Below are 22,864 nucleotides of genomic sequence, written 5' to 3' on the forward strand. Positions count from 1 at the left end.
TCTAGACTATTAATATTTTAAACAACAACGGATCGTACAAGAATAACTGTAAATACAGCGCCTATATGGGACCAATAAACCTTATGGTTAGTGGGCCATTAGAGCGCAGAGCAAAACGCAAAATAAAGATCATTTTAAAATTTAACGATAGTCTGAATGTTAGAAAGTGCCATTCAAACATCCGTTTTAATATCCTCCTTAAGGAAAAAGGGACATGTACAGAGGCGTAACTATGTTCACTGCTTGGGTAAAAAAAGGTTCGATCGATTTCAACAAAGTTCGTTATTTAGTATCGAATCGAAAAATAATAAACAACAAACGATGCTTTTTCAATTTTTTAGTTTCAAGTTTAATTCCTCGACTTTCAGTATAATCTCGTGTCGTTAAAAGGTCTCTAAGTATAGGTAGAGCAAGAAAGCAAACGAAAACTTTTTCCTAGTCGAGTATAAAATATGAAATTTTTACGCCACTGAAACGTGAATATATGAGAAGACCAAGGGATGAAGGAAGGAAAGAATAAGGGCTATGCCATACCGGCTATAGGACACAGGTCGCGATAAACGCTCGGTTTAGTCGGTGCGCCGTGATAAGAATGCAAGTGGCCTTATCGAGATAAGAGGGGCGCCAACGGCTGAATCTAAGAAAGAAGCTGGGAGGTGTTCCTGCTTAGATAGATGGCTGTCGCGGGAAATCCACATACCGATTTTTCTGTTTTCGTCTCACGTATTAACGACATGTGACAACTGTGATCTATAACTTTGATTCGACCCCTCACTCATTACTTAATGTGTTTTATTGAGCATTCTAAAGAATTTTATTGCGAATATGTTGATTATTGTTAATAAATATATTGTTCATGCCTAGGTTAGGTAAAAAACACTTTCTGTTTTCAATACGATCGTTCTTAATTCTTGTATTTTTCAAGTATAACTTTCACGACAATTTTATTGGTCCATCACCATATAATTAATCATTTTACTGGACTAATATTTATACGAATTGAAAAATAACTTGAGCCAAATTCTCACGCTAGAAATGTTAGTAAGTGCAAACTGCCTGGTATGCAATGTTGTTTAAATGTGTAACATATTTACGGTATTAAGTGAATTTGTATGAAATTATGAAAACAACATCGGTGAGTTTATGTACTATAAGTTTATTATTTTTTCATTAATTCATGGTTTGCATTGCATTTAATTTCAATCTTTTTTTATAGAAATTTATCTTATCCCAAAATTCAGTTTTTGATAGATTTATTCCTCTAAGAATAAATAGCGACACAACCAACTTCAGCTTAATAGATCTTGATGAAACCAACATCCTATTCGATATAAAGGCAGACGATGATGAAGATGATGATATATCATCATATAAATTCGTTAACACTGCTAAAATGACTCAAAATCTCTTTGCCTATAGAAACAGGTATTTACATAAAAAAAAAATTACTTGGTTATTTAAAATATTTTATTTTATTCAACATTTAGGTTGCTTGATGCGTTGAACATTCAAGATTTTGTAACTGTTTGCAAAAAAAGGTTTGAAAAATCGATGAGGCGAAAAATCATAAAACCATGGCCTGTTATAGCAAGGAAACGGCCAATAATAGAGTCACCTGAATTCATTTTGGATATCCCTGCAATTAATGATGAAGACGTTATATTTTGTAAGTGAGCAATTAGAAATAAATCACATTAATAATTTTTTTAATTTTAGGTAGGCATAAAATTGATTGGGGTAGTTCGAATAAAATAGCAATGATCTTCAATGGTGAAGTTCATTTATTATGCGGCCTCAATGGTGAAAATCGAAGTACAAATTTGGGAGAAACGGCTGCATTCTGTTTAAAATGGAATAAATTGGGAACCAGATTTGCTGTATCCACTAATAACGGATTTGTCATGTTAATAGACGGTGAAACATTAAAGGTAATTTATTGTTTGAAAAACATTATAAGAAACCTCATAAATTCTGATATTTTTAGTGCCTAAATAAATTTAAATGTGACCAAAGATGTATATTGTGTGACATTAATGTCATCGAATGGACCAAACGAAATCAAATGCTAATCGGTTGTTCCAACGGTATAATGAAAAAAATTGGAAGTAAACCTAGACATCGGGTTTATTCATTTAAAAGTGGAATTGTTGATTTAAAATTATCATGTAATGATATTTATTTGTTTATTATGATGAGAGACTCAGCATATATTAACCGTTTCGGAACTGTTAATAATGTCAATTTGAAAACATCGAATTCAGTGGTACGATTTTCCTCTATATAGTTCAGAATTTCTGAATTCCAAAATGTACAACTCATATTTTGTAGTGTGCATCATGGCATCCATGGCAAGAACACACTTTGGCCGTCTCAGATCTTCAAAATAAGTCAGTATTTATCTATAACTGCAACACAAATATAAGGACAAATTTGAAAATTCTTAATCCATATTTGATAAGTCGCTTTAAATGTGTGGCGGATTGTGTCAGCTTTAACCCTATATCGGCAGAACTAGTGGTGGGTAATTAAAAATTAAAAATTACATTTCGATTAAAAATTAACTTCAACTGACTGGATTTAGTAGAAATAGATTTTTTGTTATTTTTAGGTAAGCTTTTATTCAGACGAGGATGAAGGTTGGTCTTATTTGACCGTCTTTAGCGATTTAGAAACACGTGTGGATGAAGTACGCTTCCATAGAGGACGGGTCCCACATTTTCTATGGGACAGCACTGGGACGAAGCTTGGTAAGAAAGAAAATTTTACTCTACCTAAAATTACTGAAACAAGTCTGAAACAGTCTTAAAGATTTAAATTAAAAATTAATTATTTTAAGTTTATCAATATTTTATCAAATACAAATAGATCAGAAAGTGTAGGTCTCTTTTTTTTTCTTAATTTAAGGTAGTTCCGGAGTTGATGAAAATTTAGCTATATGGAACTTCTTTGGATCAAAGCCGTTGCCAAAAAACAAAGTGTATCTTAAAAATCAATTATATGATTTAAAAACATTAAAGTATCAAAGGATTCGTTAAATATTATATACTTGTTTTCTCCAGATTTTAATATTTTATTATTTATTTTTAATTTATTTAAAAAATCAATATGTACTGAATTTTTAAATAATTATATTTTTTCGTCTTTTAAAACCGCAACTTTTATTAAACCAACATCACCCATATAATTTTAAAAAGGTTAAGGTTAATCCCTCTTAACGAAGTTAAAAAGCAATTAAAAGACAGAATAAAAAAATACACGGGGATAGCGCATTTCTTTTCCTGGCAGGAATCAGGGACAAAGCAAAGAGCATCGCAAATGACTTTTTAGGGAATATGTAGCCGGTTATTAACTGGAGCAAAGGCGGATGAGAAACAAAGACAAAATTAAATTTAGTCGCAGAACGGAGTCGATTAAATTTAAATTATTTATTAGTTCCAAGGAAATCGCCTCCAGTGGGAGCTGAATTAAAAAGAGCCAATTCGCCCCTACACAACTACGATGACATGCGCTTGCTTGCTTGCTTGCTTGCCTAATTTATTTGTTTTATTTGTGATTTTATGTATATCGTTTTGTGTAAATTGCTTTTTTTAAGAGTATAAAATTGTTTGTTTTTGTTTTGATATTATATGTTGTAAAAATCAGAATAGAAGAAAATCTTTAATTTTTTTAATAGTCTGTACGTTAATTGGTTTAAGTATGCTCACAAAAAACATAAAGATGTAGCAGAGGAACGAGGAACCTGCACCCTATTTCTCTATTACTTTACATTTATAATGGAACAAATTTGATCGTAGCATTTACATTTTAAATAAATCACCCATAATCTCTCCATCTAGTGGCGAAAAGACCAACTATTTAAATAAGGTTAAAGAAGTAAATTTCTATATACATGTAAATTGGTCATAATATATCTATCCGTATATTATGGCGAATGTCTTAGAAGCTAAACCAACAACTTTATAGAGGAGCCTGCAAACTGCAACATTTTAAAAAAGTCAATTTTATGTGCTTGGTTAAATAGTTCATTACGAGGTGGCATCACGTGCAATAGAGTTAAGTCGTCGATGTCGTCACGAAGATTTCTTGTGAGTCAGCTTACTGCTTACTATTACAGGATGGCGCTAAAAGTGACTTGGTTGATCGATTTAAATGATGAAAGATGCATGCAATTATCATTATATAGAGTAGAATTCTTTAATATTATATTTAATGGGGTTTGGAAATCAATAGTTAGTTTTCTATCTATTCACTTTTAAACCTTTCACCAAGTAATGCAGAATAAATAGATTTACGTCGCAAATTACAATTAAATGTGCCAAAGTTAAGAGGAAATTTCTGAAAATTGACAATTTTTCTAGGTATAAAAAATGGAGATATGCGTGTCATCATAGTTAATGACAAGTGCTCGCTAGTAGTGCTTACAGCCGTTCAACAATGACTTTGATATTATAACTTAGAAAATGACATTCGATCGATTAATTTGTGATGATGACTCAATCGAAAAAGACATATTCGTATACTTTGGTCTCGTAAAAGGGCGGATTGCTTTCGAAAAAGCCGACATACAAAAGAGCGTATATAACTTTTTTTTTAATACTCTCTATATATAATAGGCAATCATAAAGTAAGTATAATGTTTTTTTAGATATTTAAATATCCACTTTTTTGTTACTCATTTAATGTAACATTTTGAATCGTTTTCATCTCATATTTTTGTACTTAACCGCAGTATTATTGAAATAACAAGAACGAAGAATCAATAGATTCAATATTATATAAAGTTTAGAGTTATTATATATTAACTTTACTATGTGAATTACTGGTAAAAGAGGGGGTCGAGCGCAGTACTTGCTCTTATAACATAAGGAAGGGCAATCAGTTGACGAGAACCTCTTGCGCTATCGGTACCCAAAGCCGGACGTGCGCAGTACCAAAAACTCACGTGTACCCGCCCGCGCAACCCAAAGACGCGCGCGAACTCGCGTAGTTCATCAAAAAAAAAAGAATCATCATCAGACTAAACACACTAAAGGTTTTCTTTAGCCATGAAAAATCATCATAAGAAAATTATTGTTGGATGTGTTCCTTAATTTAAAGTTGATAGTGAACATAACAAACCGAGTCTGAGATTGAATCTAAACATGTTTACACGGTAAAGTAATATTTATTGGATATATGTAATTAATTTAATGACTATTATTGTTTAGCCATTATAGGAAGATTTTTTATTTTTATGGTAAAATGGTCGTATTGTCGAGTCTATCTAATGACTCTATAAAATTAAATGAACAAATAGCAAGTTGAGGAAGCAATATAGTTAAACTCCTATATAACTAATTAATACATTAGATCCGGGTACTGAAGATTTTATAAGACGACGATTAAAACAGATGAATCCCTGAACTGCTCTGCTGAACTTATCACTAAGTATATGACCTTACAAAACTAGGTTACTAGAAGTTGTGAAATATAGAATTGAAATTTCTATTTTAAAAGCGAAATAGGTTGTTTTACATTAATTTTTTTAAAACAATGGTAAATTCCTAATTTTATACCCTTCACGCGGTAATATATAATTATCAAAATTTTTACTGTTAGCAGATAAGGCTACCCCAAAATATTATTCCATAACGTTTAATACGATAAATGTTGTGTGCCATTGTTTCGTTTCTTTTTTTTTTAACGAATTCCACCACAATACATTTCATATATGTATAAATAAATATTGATTTATCCCAGCTTGAATTCAATTCATTTCAGCGTTATATAATTATATATTTCTAAGAAAACATCAGCAAGATTTTTTATTAGATGTGACTTAAAATGCATTTAAAAACTAATGTAATAAATAAATATTTATAAGATTGATGATTTTTATTGAACATCCAGAGGGAAAGCTATTTGAAAAAAATATTTTAGATTTAAAATAATTTAAAATCAGTTAGTACAGGTCTTCAAAGCTGATATAGAAAAACGAAACTTAGCCCTTTTATGGAGAAAGGAGCTTTAACTCTCGTCCGTTCGATTGTAATATGATATGAGATTAACTTAAATTTTCAAGTTTAAAACTCTCATTTTACGATACCCTGCAATAACCCAAACAAAGCTCCTTCTTCCATTCATATACTTGCCTCTCTTTCAGATTTGATGCCAATAAATCGACCAAAGGAGCCAGCAAACTTCGAAGGGACCTGATAAATGCGGAAATAGCTAACCTACGTGAATTATTACCTTTGCCACCATCCACGAGACAGAGACTGTCACAGCTACAACTTATGGCCTTAGTATGCGTTTATGTTAGAAAAGCGAATTATTTTCAACAGGGTAAGTGCGATGACAACAATTTTTTATTCTTAATATTTCTTCGTCAAATTTTCTTTTTCATAAATGATGCCAGACTCGGGATGATGAACTAAAATTCGTCGATAATAATTAATGGTAGTTTTTTGAGTCAAGCCGCGTTACGCTTTACCAAAAAAAGGTATAAACATTTTGTTCCGCTCCAGTATTCTTTTAAGCGATTATGTTCGTATATCTTTTCGGGTAATTAATTCACCATAGAGCTTTGTTATCGTGACGAATTCGCGAATCGTGCGATATGCGAGATATTTATTAACACTCTTGATAATAATCAGATTAACGTACGGAAAGGCGTGATTGGCTAGTTTTTTGCATTTTTTTGGATTTATAAAAAATCCTACGTACTACCTAAACAAATAACAAATTTTAATAGCACCTCACATTGAAAAACCTTAGAGGGATATATGATATCCTTGCCCCTCTAATGTCTGTTGTAATTATTAAAACATTTACAATAATTTAAACCAGTGCGTTAACCATAATTTTCTACTTCGTTGGTTATAAATACCGCACGCGTGGCTCTCCTAATTTCGTGCATATTATTAATGCGGTTCCACATTAAAAATGGGCCTTATAACGCGATTGTGTATATAAATGTATATGTATCATAATTTAGATCTTAACGGCCATTAAATAAGATGAGACAAGAATTAAACTACTTTTTAACATGTTATTGGAGATTTTATAAATGGTCCAATTATTTCTTTGTAAAAAAAACTTACTTATTAATTTAAATTATATTTAAAGATTCTTAGTATTTAAGAAAAAAAATGAGTAACAAGCATTTTCAAATCAATCTTGTGGTGCAGTTAAAACAAGAAAACACGTCGACGCAAAAGATCACGTATTTTAGGCTGGCGCGATTCCGAAGTATTTAAGAAAATTACCTATTGTTTATTGAATTTGAATCAAGAATATTAAGTCAATCAAAGTCTTTTGCGCCGAGTCGCGCGGTGACAAAATCCTCCATTGATTGGACTGTCAATTAACTCTACGTCGACATGTATACGTGCCTTGGGACGCTTCTTATCTGATCCGTCCGTCACAATGAAATGTTTATGGAACACTAAAGGATCTGTCTTTCTTTTCATCGTCATTTAATTCAATAACGATTCTTGTTTGCCATCTTAGCATGTATAAATACTCTTCTTTCCTTTACTCTTGTCGGCGCTACTATACTGCTACTTTGGCATTTCTTCTTTCTTATTTGGAAATGGGTTCCGATCTTACTAAACTCTGATCGATGTCACTTCTTTATATAGATTGAATGGAAGCCAGCATTCCGATTTAGATTAGCATAATTTATTAAATTTTTGGCAAAAACAAAATATATTCTCAATGAACCTTATAAACCACTTTCGAATAAGAAAGTATCATTTAACTCGTGAGAAAATCGAGAATTATGAAAATTATTGTTGAAGCGCTCAAAGAATGGTTGTGGTAAGTGTTCTATTGCTTGCTACAGCATTATCTCATATAATATTTAAAAAAAAAAAATCTGTTGTGAGGTTTATTTACGATATTGATAATAATATCGTAATTTTACAAGATTTTTGTAGACAAACCCAATGGACTGGTATTTGTATTATTTTGTTGCAGCATTCAAATGCCACGATGTCGGATTGCATCAGACCTCGACGCCCAATATAGGATTCTCTAAGGTAAGATTTCTCATTAATACTAGTATAACTAAACTTTTTATGTGACGCTGGAATATAATTAATTGATAACACTGAGGTCCCAGGCTCTGTTAGAATAAATTTTAGCAACATTATTATTTAATTTTATTAATTATGTTAATACTACTAAGTATTTTGATGATTAATGATGGTGCTGGTAATACACTAAATCATAATTTGCATGAATAAATTGCCAATCAAATAGTGACATTGATGTTAGCATTTCAAAGTTCTGTTGAAGCAATATTTCTTTAACTTTTCATATTGAGATTTATCATTTTAGAAATGGTTAATTCAATAAAAAAAAACTTTTAAAAGAATCTATATTTGAGGATTAACAAAAAGTTTGAGTATTAATTTGCAAAAGGAAAAAATGCGTATGATGTCCACGATCAAATCTATGTATGTACGTACAAAAGCAGACGAAAGATTTCTGAATCGATTGATTGATATCGTGTTGGCAGTTCCTCAAGCAAGCAGAACGTCAGAAAAACGGGACAAATGTTAGAGTAAGAAAATGTGCAGACATTGATGACGTTGAACTGGATAAGACCATCTCTATTTTCAATTTTCTAAATCCTCTCATTTATCTGCCTACATTTATATTAACGTTTATATTCTTAGTGAAAAATAATGAAAGACATTGTATTGCGTGGTATAAATAATGATTAGTACAATATGTTTAAGAAGAGCAAGCAGGGCAAGTAAAAGCAGCAACAGCAGCAGTGGTTCCGTTCATTCCGTTCGTTCCGATCCGTATTATATCTGGTATACTAGTTCAGGGCACTGAGTGGATCTATATTGTAAGCAGGGGGCGGGGAGGGCGAGGGCGAGGGCGACCGCCGCTTAGAAGGATGGCAAGGGGCATTGGGGGAACGCGAGGGGGGGAGGCCAGCCCGGCCGGGTCAACGCGTGACCTCAAGCCCTGAGGTACGCCGGCTACTTTCCCACGAAAAGACGCCCGCAATATCTACCGCTCTTCATCAGGAACATAGCCTGTCATTAAATATGGCAATACTAAACTTAAGCTCTGTTCTGCTGTAGTATGTGCATGGACTAGCTGAACGACTCCAAATTTATATTTTTATTAGAATTATTCATCCACGAATTGCGATCGGCAGTACGAATAATAGTGCTGAGACGAAGATCTAAAAAAGTCAAAAAAGTGCTGTCATTTATTTGTAGAGTTTCGAGCCACGTCAAACCTTTTAGTGTAAAAAAAGGACTATACCTGTCTACATATATCAAGAAATAAAAACAAATATGTATACGAATCGGTTCAATAATGTGTTACAAACACGCACGTTGGTAATTGTTTCATTTAAGAAACTATGGTATAACCTGAAGATTCCCACGATACGATCTGACGTTCTGACGATGTGATGATCATACCATAAAAACGCATATAAAATCATGTATATACGCTTGGTCGTCTTCAGCCGGCCTAATTAGCCTAATTACCACGGAACTTTATTATTAGGGATTGGTAACCGAATATTTTGGTACATATGCATAAATACATATTTACCAATATGCAAGCAATTTGATATGGAATATTAATTAAGGTGTAATTTCGTTAATAATTAATTTTTTTTACATCGATACTTTTACTGCATAAAAATGAATATTAACAATTTATTTTCTCAAATGACACGGCCTAGTTTTTTGTCCTTCGGAACGTCGAACTAATCTCACTCAGCATGCCATGGCATCTCATTTTCAACACCATATTATTTGATCGGTGAAGGTTAGAGTAGAGAATATGGGATTAATGGCAAAGAACTTTGGAGAATTTCAAATAAAAAGTCTTGAACTGATTTCTTCAATAAGTTCAAGATTGACATACAGTGTATTAAAAAAGTCCCGGACCTGCTTAATAATGATGAACACGCCCTTTTATCAAAAAGTGTCCTAAATGAAAAATTATAAATCTTGTTCAAAATAACTCTAAATATACAGGATGAGGCATCACAACATTGGTAGAGACCAAACTTATTTTTTTGTTAAATGGAATGGTATATTTTTAAATTTTTTTTCCGATTCTACGCTAAATTTGAACATAAAGTTATGTAACATATGTTATACCTAACTTTAATAGATTAAAAAATGCGATAGTTTAAAAAAATTTTATGTAAAATTTATTATAAATGAAACATGCAAATACTAACTCATAAAAAATAAACGATTGTCTACTGAATTAAATGTTGCATATGGTTCCCTTGAACGGTTTGACAATGTGCCAAATTGTAATAAAAAGCATTTGCATTAATTTACATTCTGCTCCAATTCTATTTTGTCTTGTGTGTCCCAAAGAAAGTAGTCTAGGGGTCTTCAGTCAATCAGGGCTTCTTGTTAGCCATTCAATTTCACTTTTTTTTACATTTACTTTAAAAAGAGGGCGCCATGTAGTTGAAACCATATTTGATGAAAATTAGTATAATCATGTTTTCTGATTTTTCAGCAAATGCAGGTATCGGGTAGCATTTTAAGTATCTATTCTATTACAAAATATACTTGCCCAAACATTTACCTTTTACTGGATACTGGGTATGTGTTTCACGCATCCAGCATGGATTTTCATCCGACCAATATCTGCAATTATGTCGATTACGGTGCCATTTACCATAGATGTTAATTTATTAGTAAAAAACTATTTTTTTTAAAAATTGATTTTCTTTCAATCAATCAAAATTATCTTTAAATAATTCCTGTATTAAGGTAACTTTATAAAGATGAGATTTATTGCGTTTAAGAATGTTTCGAATTGATCTAAAAAAAACGTCTGACTGGTTGACAACTTGGCGTAATAATAAATTTGGGTCTTCAACAGAATGTTGTAGTCTTTTTTGATCATTGCTTTTGATTTTTGGTCTCCCCGTGCGTTGATGGTCTTTACAACATCCAATTTGTTCAAATCTTTGAATTTTATCACTGTAGATTTCGAAACTAGTATGAATAAATAATGAAACTATTGCAACAGGTAAAAAAGTTACTAAAAACATTTTTATTGATAAAGTACCTTTTTAAACTATCCTATTTTTTAAGCCAGCGTAGTAAGGTATAGTATATATTACATGAAGTTGTTAACATTTTGCGTAGAATCGGGAAATCTATAAAAAATACTAGCCTTAGTCTCTACTAATACTACTGTAATGTCTCCTGTATAATATGTAAAGTTTTCTTCCTAAAGTAGGTCTGCGAGAAATCTAAAATTTTTATTTAGGACGTTTTTTGATAAGACAAAGGGCGTTCACGAATTATTAAGAATGTCCGGGACTTTTTTAACATACCGTATATGTACAATTTTTGTTTGGCTTCATAAAATATTCAGAACGTCTTGTAGGCATCTCTTCGCTAATGTTCTTTACTCTTTTCAGGCGTTAAATGGGTTTTTGATGATGATGACACAAAATGGCAAACTATTGTATATATCAGATAATGCTGCAGAGTACCTGGGTCATTCCATGGTGAGTGTTATAAAGGTGAGCTATCCTTTCTAATAAAATAGCTAAAAAAAATTATTATTGGAAAAGTAGTGATGTTATAATAAACTTTTTTTCAACAGGAGGACTTACTCATTCATGGTGATAGTGTTTACGATTTAATAGACAAACAGGATCACCAAGTGATACAATGTGAATTAGGAAGGCCAGTAGTTAATGCGGGAGATAATAATAATACGCAAGAAGAAAATAGATTATTTTTATGTAGGATGAACGTTTCTCGGAATGCTAGACGGCAAATGAGATTTGGGGATCAAAAGGTGAGTAATCATTTTTTTCCAATCAAATTTTAACATTATTTAAGGTTATGCTTTAGCAGCGCTTATAATATATTACATTTATACAATAATATTTAAGATACAGTTTAAGGTATCTTTTAATCCTTAAATCTACGATTGACTCGTAACCCAGCAAGATCACCTTCTTGTGCAATATTAACAATGAACTAATCTAACAAGATCACTTATCGTTTGTGAAATATTTTTCTTGAAAAAAGCATGCCTTTGTTGCATTAGATTCCATCATCGCATCGGTCAGGATTAAATAGAAAAGAAAAAAAAACGCTAAAATTATCTTATAAAAATGTTACAGCGTTATTTATCTGCTTTTGAACTAAAGCCAGAGTAACATCAGTGACGTACCAATAATTTTATATCCTGCGTATAATAAAATACAATACTGTTTTTAATCAATCTTAACTTCTTGGATTTTTAAATGAGCCACGGTCTGTAGAAAAGGTTTTTGTTATGTTATTTTTCAAATTTCTATTGATTCTTTGGGCTATTTCATGATAGTAAGGAAGTACTGATCAAACTGAGAATTTTATTTCCACTCTTTGGTTTGAAATTAGCAAGTATCCTAACTAGCACATCATTTTTCAGTGCGTTTTGTTTCTCTCAATTCTCAACCCCTTTTGAAATATTTGCCATGAAAAAAATGAAGTAAGATTTAATAAGTACGCCCATGGTTAGAAGTTTATTCGCGTCCGCGAGCCGATCCGGATCTACCTTTCACTATGCAGTAACCTCAGCGGGTGTGCAGGTCGCCTCGGTGTGGCCCCTCGCAACCCCGCGCTTCCTCACAGTTCTTCCCCACCCCCACCGACCCCGCTTCTTCTAGTCATCTTGCGAGTAGTAGAAGTAGAAAGAACACTACCGATTCCACCCACCCACACCAAGCATCGCGCGCTACGGTAAACCAAAATAAATCGATCATTTCTATAAAAACCGTTATCCGTTCTTTCTTTGAACAGAGATGAAAAGAGAAGTCTCGTCCTCGACTAAACCGCTGGAATATGAGAATGTCCTATTCTCAATTATTATGACTTGTGCTAAGTATTACAATGAGTTACATGTTTTATCTAAATCGGTTTTCATTTTTTATTTGCAATTAATGCTTAAGTTATTAGCGGATTGGTGAAGTGAGGAAGGTTAGCATACGAATTGAGGAAAAAGATGTTTTTAATGTTTCTTGAAAATTCAGCCTTACCATCGATCGGCACATATAGTGTCGTAATTACATTACAAATTGTTGTAATGCAATAAAAAAAAATCAAATTCAAACAAAAAATCAATGCATCTCTAATAATTACGTATTTTTTAGGTTGTATTGGTTCAAGGCCGTTACCAATCATTTTTGCCGTTATGTAGCCGAAACGAGCCAGTATTTTTAGCGACTTGCACCCCAGTAGCCATGCCAGAAACCAGAGAATGCGTCGTCCAAGGAGCAACCAACGTCTTTACCTCGATACATTCCATGGACATGAGATTTATCCACATAGACAACAAGTGAGTAATCGATCAACGGGTTAGTCATGGCACGTCCCCATCGAATATATTGAAAATCAATATACAGTGCATCCACCATCATTTTTTAATGTAGAATCATTTTTTACAAAGGATATGGTACAAATGAATAGTGGTTAGATAAGCAATTTTGAACGAAAAATTATAATAAAAAGTAAAATTAAAGATATACCACATTTCATATAGATATATGAAATGTGGGTATTTTGGTTTTTTCAAACTATATCTGGTGGTTTAATTGTCTAATGCAACTCATCCTAATGGATTGACTACTAAACAAAGCATAGTAAGCAGAGTTGAAGCAATGTTTCGTAAATTCGGGCATGTTCATTATACTCAAAAAGCTGATCGAAAATAGCAAAATTCACTCTTATAAAAAAATATTTTTACTTCAATAGCAATGGGAAGATAAAGTTTTTCCGAATCGTTGGATAGGTAGACGAGAGGCTGAATTGAATTGAATGGCCACCTAGATCGCCAGGTTTAACTCCCCTCGAATACTTTTTATGGGGATACGCCAGGAAATTTGAAATATAACTCCAGATATGTAATTTTTTATTGAATTTATCCGTTATTTTACGGATGCACTGTATATATATTTATATGTATATATTTCGTAAAAGAACAAAAAAATTATGGTAGATTCATTCGTATAATATGATGTAGTACGCAGCGCGGCAGATGTCACCGGGTATCCCGCGACCTGGTGACCCTAGAGACCAGCCCAGCGCGCACGACGTTGATTTATGTCGATGGTATAAACAAAGCGGTGTCCGCATGGCTTGGCCAACTGTTCTCTTCTCTGTCGCCTCTTATTTTTTTTTTTCTTATAAACCTATATTGCATAAAACTAATTTTTTTAAATCTTACCTATGAATGTTACTTGAAAAGTCGAAACTGGAAAAGTAACATTCATAACAACCAAGGCAGAATAAAAAAACTGTGTATTGCATATAATGATATTCATAAATAATTGTTCAGTTCAGTATTTACAGAATCTTTATAGAATCGGATTTGAATAAGTTTTAGAGAAAAAGGGCCTTATGTTTCAAGTAAATCAATTCATGTATTCGCCAAATATTTGTTCACCAAAACATCAAGATTCCTAATCATATGAGTTGGGTACTCCCATTTTATAGTGATGCATCTTATCAGTTCTTTATCTTAAACTACAGTTTAATAATTCATGAATGCACATTTTAGCCATACTTTGGAATATAAAAAACTATATCTGGTGAAAAATAAAATGTATTCTTTCTTGGTGTTCGCGGGGAACTTTTTAGTATTTTATTCATTACTTCTTTTACAAAAAAATTTTATTAGCTAGACATATTTATAATTTCAGTGGTGAATTTTACTTGGGGTTTACACGATCCGAATTACAAGGCCGCTCGTGGTACCGCCTACTACATTGGAATTGCACTAGAGAGGCACAAACCAAACATAAATTGAGTAAGTAGGACATAACAACTATTAAAACTTCGTTAACATTTTATTGAATTAGTTTGACGATCAAATATAAATTTCTCTTTTTTCAGTAACTCAATCGGAACAAGAACGCTCTTGCATCCTCCTAGCTCAAATGCAACGACGCACCGGAGACTGGATTTGGATGCACTGCGTCCTTCAAGTAAAAGAAAGCACTGAAACCAACCAAGAGCCTATCATAGTCTGCACCAATCAAGTACTAACAGAAGCAGAAGCCGCCGTTATGAAAACCAATAACTGGCTGTACCACTATTATTCTGTCCAAAACAAATTGCACTATGGACTAGCCTACGATGGAACACATCCTTCTTCAAGATTACTTTACTACCCTGAACCTACTGGTCAGAGTCCATCAGAATTTCGAGGCACGCATGACTTGGCTCCTTACCCTCATATAGCGACCACTCCAGTGTCCCTCCAAGCACAACTTACTACACACCAGGTATCAGCAACAACACATGCACATCATACGCACCACCACCACCACCACCACCGCCACCACCACAGACTAACTGACTCTGAACCAGTAGATTATAGCAATGGAAAACGTAAAGTGAAGCAGCACAATTTGGAATTAGAAGTTGAGACAGCAACTGAAACGGAAGCGGAGGGAGGAGGACTTCTAGTGATCTCTCACTTGTCGGAACGTTCTAGAACGCTTCTGAAAGTAGACCCTCACGAATTAATAGAGCAATGGAATCCTAGTCCGCCATGGTCAGATACTTTACAAAAAGTGCCTGATTTGTGTCACCAGGAATTAAGTCCTTATGTAGCGAGCACTCCCCCAACGCCTACTGATACTCCGACAACACATACTCAAGGAGCGTTTTGTTTTGATTGGATGCCCGAACAGTACGTACCTTCAATGACTAGTACTCCTTTGGTTAGCGCTGCTCCTGAAGAAATAGAACGTCCGCCATATTTACATATTTCTGATAGGCAACTGTTTCCATTACAACCACCACCTAAAAGAAACCATCCACCTAGGAGACGGTCGAAGTCGACCGAGAGTTCACCTTAGCATGAGGTTTAGTTAGGTAAAAAAAATTATGAAAAATAGGCCAAAATTTTATCTAATACAATTTTTAATTAAAAGTCTATGTTATTTTTGTCAGTAAAGGCAGCTTTTGCATTGATATATTTTTATGAAATTCTATAGGAAACAATTGTCACCCTTGAAGAAATTTTAGTTTGTATGAACTTGATTTGCATTGGCCCATTTTTTACTTTGTTTGACTTTCTAGTAAAAATACACTTATAGGTTAATATAATTTTATATTTTAAAAAGTGTTTCAACTCTTGTACAATTTAAATATTTATGACAATATCTCAAAAAACAACAAACATTATTCTGTATGCGAGAGAGAGTTCCTAAACATTCTTGTTTTGTTTTGTTGTTTTAACCGCTCCCCTCCTTGGCCCCTATATAGTATATTAAGTATTTATGAAAATATGACCAGTAACTATGATGTGATCTATAAATCGGTAAATAGCAACATATAAATCTGTTTGTTGGAGCATCCATAATGATAAGTTCCTAAGAAAAGTATTTATCAAGAATATTTAATATTTTTCTCTTATACAAGATGGTACAGGGTAAAAATATTTTTTAGATAAAATATTTTTTAGATAAAATCTGTTTATATGACTGTCCCATTCTGTATAATAAATTGTGAATCAGTATTTTGTAAAACTTTAAAAGTATTTTTTAGACATGTAAGTGTTTATTTAGGAGAACCTACTTATTACATGTATTTTTACTTTTACCACTTATGAATACATTACTTACTATTTATATCAATTTTTAGTAATGGTAAAAATATTTTGTATAAATAACATATGTATGTAATTTAATAATATCAGGGTTTTATTTTTCTTGTTTCCCTACTTTTATTTCTTTAGCAAAAAAAATATATTTTGTTCTTTTTGTTTTGAACACAAATTTTATACTATCCAGATAATTGTCTGCTTAGATAAATAGTAGAGTATATATTTTTCATACCTTATACGATTTTTTCTTTGTTGGCGTAACTCTAAAACGTTAACGCCCAAATATACAGGGTGTTGAATAAAATTGAATGCAAATATTTTAAAAGCATATTGTGGGAGTAAAAATTTAAAAGTCCCCGTTTTTTAAGTGCTCTTTTAAATTTTTGCGACAAAAATTAATGTTTACACCATCCAATTTTAAGGGAACATTCAAGCATTATATTATCGAACAATCACCTAAATTATTGTAGATTCTAATAATTATCAGATCAATGGCAATGCTATTATTTATTTATATACTATTTATTATGTTAAGTAAAATATTATCTGACATTTTCAGAAGAGAAAATCATTTTTAAAGAAAATCATTAAAGCGCATAATAAACTACGCCTAGATAAGTCCATAACAATGAAAACCAACCTTAACGCAATTTGGAACTTTTTTGAGGTTATGTTAAATAAATCAAGGACAACATTGATTTATTACTTTCAAAATCGTAAGTGTGTAAATCTATCGATACTTAATATTTGTTGTTTACGTACGTTAATAATATTCTTAACAAAAAAATATTACACGTTACTGCTTTTTTACCCTGCGCAGTATTAAAGTATATAGCAGGAAGTGCGTCAGAGGACTGCGTCGTGTTCGATATTCGTTCGCCATCCTTTATCTTAAACCAATCAGAACTGTCTCTCTATTCTTCCCTTACAAGAAGCTGGAATCAGGACGAGCTAACTAGTTTGAGTTTTACCTTTATTCTGTGTGGTTTAATTTGTGTTAATTGTTATTATTATCCATAGCGAGATAAGCGCTAAGATGTCGAGTTCTAATATGGATTTGTTCCTGAATGGAGTGGGTTGTCAGGTTGAAGGGGACGCGGATCTGACTACTAATAATTTTAACATAAAACAAAAAGTAGAAAATGCCGTTTCCAATTCATCAAAGTCTCTGCTACCGTGTGCTGAAGTATTACCTATGCGTGTAGAGCGTATTGAGCCAGTTCCATCACTATATGAAATCATTATGCTTTTTGATATCGACAATGAAATAGACTTTGATTTCAATATTGATGAAGAGGAGGAAGAAGACGAGGTTGATGTTGAGAACATCATTCAGTAAGTAAAGTATTTTATGAAAAAATACATATAATAAAAAGTGATAAAGTATAGTTATATGTAATATAAGAGGTTATGTTAAGAAAAAACTGAATTAATTAAATTTATATGTAGAAATATAACAGATTAGTAAATCTAATAAAATATTATATAAGTATAGTATAGTTATACACCTATACGAAGTATGATGGTATGTGAATGCACCAAACGATTTTGAATGCTTTGAATGTAAGAATGTATTAACAGTTTACTAAAATATGTGATTAAATTGAATTTTGATTTGTGGCGCGTAACAATAATTTATTATTAGGTGGTTTACAAATGGCCCCTAATATTCAGATCATAAAATAATATAACCAGGATCCTTTTGAGCATGAGCAGGATCAGTGTCATGTCATGACATGACAGAAAACACTGACAATTGACGTGACATTTTTCTAAACTATCCAACACAGAAAAAACTATTTTAAGAATTTTTTATAATACAGTTTTTATATTCCTTACAAGTTTTAGTAGCTAATAATGAACAGATTATGTATATTTACGCATTATACCGAAATAAGATTTTTGAAAATATCATAGGGCCCCAAAAAAATTTGTCTAGATATATGCAATATTATATAAATAACAGATAGTGCTGGTAAGTAAACAATGTTTGGTTTTTGTGTATTGTTGTTTGGCTTTATATGAAGTAATGTGTCATAGTCATAAGTTACTCTGTTATTGCAAAAACATTGAAAAGTATGCTCATAATGATCTTCATAATGATGCCTGAAATATAAGATGGTGAGCTTTTCCTTATTTGTATTATGTTTTATATTTGGCACTAGTTGCTACACAAGAATAATTGTTATTACTACTATTTGTTATTTTGTAAAATTGTGTGTTTATATTAGTTTTATCCCACTCGGCAAGTTGTTACCTACATCAATATTATTTTTTTACTTGAGTTTTTAGAGTTACTTTTTATTTTCTCTTGTCTAATCAATGCTTATTCAACATTTGCTTCTCCAAGATACTATATATTTTACTTTGACTTTCAGAGCTTCTGCAATGGCTGCTCAGAAGAGAAGGGGTGTTAACACCGCTGAAACAGCAGCTGGCTCTTCAAGTCAACTGTCAGCACTAAGCTCCACCCCAGGTACTTTGACTGATGAATTAGCTGCTTTATTTGAATGCCCAGTATGTTTCGAGATTGTTTTGCCTCCAATAATGCAATGCCAAGTTGGCCACTTGGTATGCGCCAGCTGTCGACCCAAACTTTCTTGCTGCCCCACTTGTCGTGGCACTCTTGGAAACATCAGGAATCTTGCGATGGAGAAAGTTGCTAATAATCTTATGTTTCCATGCAAACATAAGTCTACAGGATGCCGTATGTCTCTTGGCCTTAATGAAAAAGCTGAACATGAAGAAGTTTGTGAATTTCGACCATACAGCTGTCCATGTCCTGGTGCTTCCTGTTCCTGGCAAGGACAACTGGATAAAGTTATGGTCCATTTACAACATTCACACAAGAACATAACCACTCTTAACGGTGAAGATATTGTATTCTTAGCAACTGAGATCAACCTGGCTGGAGCTGTTGACTGGGTTATGATGCAGAGTTGCTTTGGACACCATTTTATGCTAGTCTTGGAAAAACAAGAGAAAACTGATGGACATACCCAGTTCTTTGCAATTGTTCAATTGATTGGTTCAAGAAAACAAGCTGAAAGATTTGCATACAGGTACGCAACCCATAACACCTTTGTTTGAAAAGTAAAAAAAAAGATACATAACTTTCAAAGATATAAACTGCAGTGTAAATTCGTTTAAAAAAATCCTAACTAACTCTATTTTCTCTTTTTATCTTGGAAATAGCTACTCTTAATGATAAGTCTTAAACCTTCCTCTAACACTAGACATGTGTCTTGTCAGGTCAATGATTTTCCCCTACACTACCAATCACAAACATGTGCTTAAACATCATTTTCATATTTCATAATACTTTTTATTTTGTTCTATAATATTGTTTATTTCTTCAGCATAAAGCACATATACATGCAAGTTTTCTAGCTGCAGAAGAGTCTTATTCACAATACAAAAAAGAAAAAAATATGAATATTATTAAAACATATTGCATCAATAAACATATATGTGTATACATATATGTTACATACATATAAATTATTTAAAGTTCCAATTTACAAATACAACTAATTACCTAGTTTCAAAAAATTACTCTCCAATGCAAATGAAAAATTTTAATAAAAAAAGTCATAGAGTAGCAGCCTTTCTCGACCAGGAAATTTTTGAGCCTTTTCTTAAAAATTAATATATTTTGGGCATTTGTTATGTTATAGTGCTAGTGATTATAAATCTTACAAGCATTGTAAATCATATTTTTCTGATAAAATGGTATTTGGTGAACATCTTGCAATAAAAGATCTTGTTGCATATGGGTATTATGTACCTGGACAGATCTATTTGCTTGGAAAATTGATTTATTTTTGTATACATAAGTACTTATTTCTATAATGTAAAATCCAATCAATGTAAGGATTTTATTTTTTTTTAAGTGTGCCCTGCATGAGTCTTTAAATTTTATATTACTAATGATCCTGAATAAGAAATACCCTTGAAACTAGAGGAGTCCCCAGTTCAAATTCCTATATTGCATAAAGGAATGAAAATTGGCTTAATAAAAAGTTTAAAAAGCTGATTTACCATAATGATGTGAAAGAAATTTTAATTTATTGCAACAAGATAATTCCATTGTAGATCATGATCAAAAGTATGCCCTATAGTTTAGAACTGGTTGATGAAAGTATCATATTCAAGTAACTCCGTTTATGTATCTCTAAATGAAATTTCAAAATCTACTGCCTGCCTACTTCATGAAAATGCAACAAAATGAGTTTTATCCCTATTGAGGAATAACTTGTTATTTTTAGACCATAAAATTATGTTATTATACACTGTTTTAGTCCTTGCTATAATAGTCATTAAGTTCTTACCTTTAGTCAAAAAATTTGCTTAAAATATTATTTTTATATTAGGTGCAAACCCTTTATAAAAGATATCAGGTCATTAGCATACACCAAAAAAAGAAAAGGACTTAGAATAGAGCCCTGAGGCACACCCTGAGTCATTGAGGCAAGACTCAATGTCAACAATATCATGATATGAAGTAAAATGCCATGATCCAGAAAATCAAAAACATGAAAAAAATCTATAGATAATCCCAGAATATGTTTTCTGATGGAATTGTCACAAAGCTGTTTCTGTACTTTTAGAGAGGATAAACCCATGCTGAGCAGAGTTTATTAATTGATACTTTGTAAAATAAGAATATAAAGAATTTTTGATATGCAACTCAAGAACTTTTAAAAAATTAGTTTTATAGCTTGGTAATTTTTGTCATCATTAGGGCTCCTTTTCTTAAACAGAGGCATCACATCAGCTATTTTTAATTTAATAGAGAAAATTACTTGCTCTAACTTCTGTTTTTGGCAGCTGTTTTACTGTTTTACTTTTTTTTTAAGTCTCTTTTATTATATAGTTTAATGTAAATATACATTGGTTCTTGTATAAATTTGTAAATTTCTAGCTTTTAGAATGTATTTACACAAGATTTTGTTTTACATAATATAGCACATTTTCTTTCTTTCTTTCTTCTTTCAAATTAATAGCTAAGCGATATATTTTATTTTGTTACAGATTAGAATTGAATGGGAACCGTAGGCGTTTAATTTGGGAAGCCATGCCTAGATCCAGCCATGAAGGCGTTGCTTCAGCCATCATGAGCTCTGATTGCTTAGTCTTTGACAATTCCATCGCCCAACATTTTGCTGATAATGGAAACTTGGGTATCAATGTTACCATCTCTTTAGTATGCTAAAGTTTTATTTGTTCTTAGGTTTTAAAAATATCAAAAACACATTTTTTCCATTACATATGTTTTAAGTTTCGCGTTTAATCTTATTCCTGGCTCGTGGTGTATATATAATGTTTAAATGTTCGAGAGTGACTTTGGTCTCATGATAATGACTGGTAGTTAGATTTTTAATGATAATACATGCTCGAGTTTGTTTTGAAGTAATATTAATAAAGAAGTTTTAAAAATGTGGGTTATTATTGTTCAGATATAGTATACGGTCTATTGCAAAAATAGTAATTAAAATATTATCTAGAATCTTCTAGAGTTATTTTAAAACATAATTTTTATAATCGAGAACAACATTCTTTTTTCAAATATTTTTTTGCATATAATATAAATCATAAAACCATGATGTATTTTACATCATTTGAAAATCATGTTACCACCATCACTATAGGATACAAATCCGAGCTTTTAACTATCGATTCTTAAGTTTAACGCACGTAGCGTCATCTGTTAAGGCTAAGAACGGTCCACAGCAATTGATTTTCTGTTGGCTTACTCGGTCTAGATTGTTTCTCAAATCTTGATTTATCTACTATAGATGGAGTAACGTGTGCCCTTTAAGAATGCTATTATATTAAGTTAACCATTTTGTTAAGAGCTTTTGTTAGGATTGGCTAAATAAAATCAATGCGTACAGGGATTGATTAAGGAATATCTAAAATTTTTGAGTTATTTCAAGTAATCAGGAAACCATTAAAACATGATTTGCTTTAACGATTTTGATTATAAGTAGCCTTAATCATAAATAAATATATATTTATTTATTTAACAATTCAACAGGGTTATAAAGTTTTAATGAATAACTCCTTTAGCGGCAACCTTCAACTTGTTTAAATTGTTTATCGTATTTTTATTATTTTCTAAACCTTAATCTATCACTGAAATTATTTATATTACGTTTATAAAAAAAACTAAGGGTTTAATATAAACGTAATAAAATTAGGGGCCAATATATATATATATCATCCATAATTGAGCATTAATCTAAAATCCCTAAAA

The 22,864-nt window shown here is 32.0% G+C and overlaps 3 protein-coding genes across 4 annotated transcripts; all 3 read left to right on the forward strand.

The window, feature by feature from the left end:
* The first annotated feature begins 1,034 nt into the window (after positions 1-1,034).
* On the forward strand, positions 1,035-3,149 carry LOC126748835 (protein cortex-like). The gene is made up of 8 exons (XM_050458328.1): positions 1,035-1,135; positions 1,217-1,425; positions 1,488-1,666; positions 1,717-1,928; positions 1,985-2,263; positions 2,329-2,517; positions 2,609-2,747; positions 2,905-3,149. Exons 1-8 carry the CDS (start codon positions 1,121-1,123, stop codon positions 3,033-3,035), a joined length of 1,353 nt encoding a protein of 450 aa, XP_050314285.1. The 5' UTR covers positions 1,035-1,120; the 3' UTR covers positions 3,036-3,149.
* A 1,745-nt stretch (positions 3,150-4,894) lies between these two features.
* LOC126748414 (PAS domain-containing protein cky-1) lies at positions 4,895-16,709 on the forward strand. Of its 2 annotated transcripts, none has more exons than XM_050457648.1 (8): positions 4,895-5,152; positions 6,143-6,324; positions 7,960-8,021; positions 11,417-11,521; positions 11,605-11,802; positions 13,145-13,329; positions 14,693-14,799; positions 14,886-16,709. In XM_050457648.1, the coding sequence occupies exons 1-8, from the start codon at positions 5,142-5,144 to the stop codon at positions 15,854-15,856; spliced, it is 1,821 nt and encodes a 606-aa protein (XP_050313605.1). In that variant the 5' UTR covers positions 4,895-5,141; the 3' UTR covers positions 15,857-16,709. The 2 variants fall into 2 exon arrangements, with proteins under 2 accessions (XP_050313605.1, XP_050313606.1); XM_050457649.1 differs by having other exon boundaries at positions 11,417-11,506.
* A 671-nt stretch (positions 16,710-17,380) lies between these two features.
* On the forward strand, positions 17,381-22,044 carry LOC126749049 (E3 ubiquitin-protein ligase SIAH1A-like). Its single transcript, XM_050458660.1, has 3 exons — positions 17,381-17,940; positions 18,984-19,667; positions 21,640-22,044. The coding sequence occupies exons 1-3, from the start codon at positions 17,642-17,644 to the stop codon at positions 21,818-21,820; spliced, it is 1,164 nt and encodes a 387-aa protein (XP_050314617.1). The 5' UTR covers positions 17,381-17,641; the 3' UTR covers positions 21,821-22,044.
* The last annotated feature ends 820 nt before the right edge of the window (positions 22,045-22,864 follow it).

The sequence above is a fragment of the Anthonomus grandis genome, chromosome 22 (genome assembly GCF_022605725.1).
Source record: "Anthonomus grandis grandis chromosome 22, icAntGran1.3, whole genome shotgun sequence".
In the NCBI taxonomy this organism is placed as follows: Eukaryota; Metazoa; Arthropoda; class Insecta; order Coleoptera; family Curculionidae; genus Anthonomus; species Anthonomus grandis.

Bases quoted from the DNA above. Each gene is read 5' to 3' on its own strand.
- LOC126748835 (XM_050458328.1), top strand. The intron at 1,667-1,716 runs GTAAGTGAGCAA...TTTTAATTTTAG, and splicing joins TGATGAAGACGTTATATTTT to GTAGGCATAAAATTGATTGG. The intron at 2,748-2,904 runs GTAAGAAAGAAA...TCTTAATTTAAG, and splicing joins CAGCACTGGGACGAAGCTTG to GTAGTTCCGGAGTTGATGAA.
- LOC126748414 (XM_050457648.1), top strand. The intron at 8,022-11,416 runs GTAAGATTTCTC...TACTCTTTTCAG, and splicing joins CCAATATAGGATTCTCTAAG to GCGTTAAATGGGTTTTTGAT. The intron at 13,330-14,692 runs GTGAGTAATCGA...TTATAATTTCAG, and splicing joins TTTATCCACATAGACAACAA to TGGTGAATTTTACTTGGGGT.
- LOC126749049 (XM_050458660.1), top strand. From the start codon at position 17,642: ATGTCGAGTTCTAATATGGATTTGTTCCTGAATGGAGTGGGTTGTCAG. The intron at 17,941-18,983 runs GTAAGTAAAGTA...TTTGACTTTCAG, and splicing joins GATGTTGAGAACATCATTCA to AGCTTCTGCAATGGCTGCTC. The intron at 19,668-21,639 runs GTACGCAACCCA...ATTTTGTTACAG, and splicing joins GCTGAAAGATTTGCATACAG to ATTAGAATTGAATGGGAACC.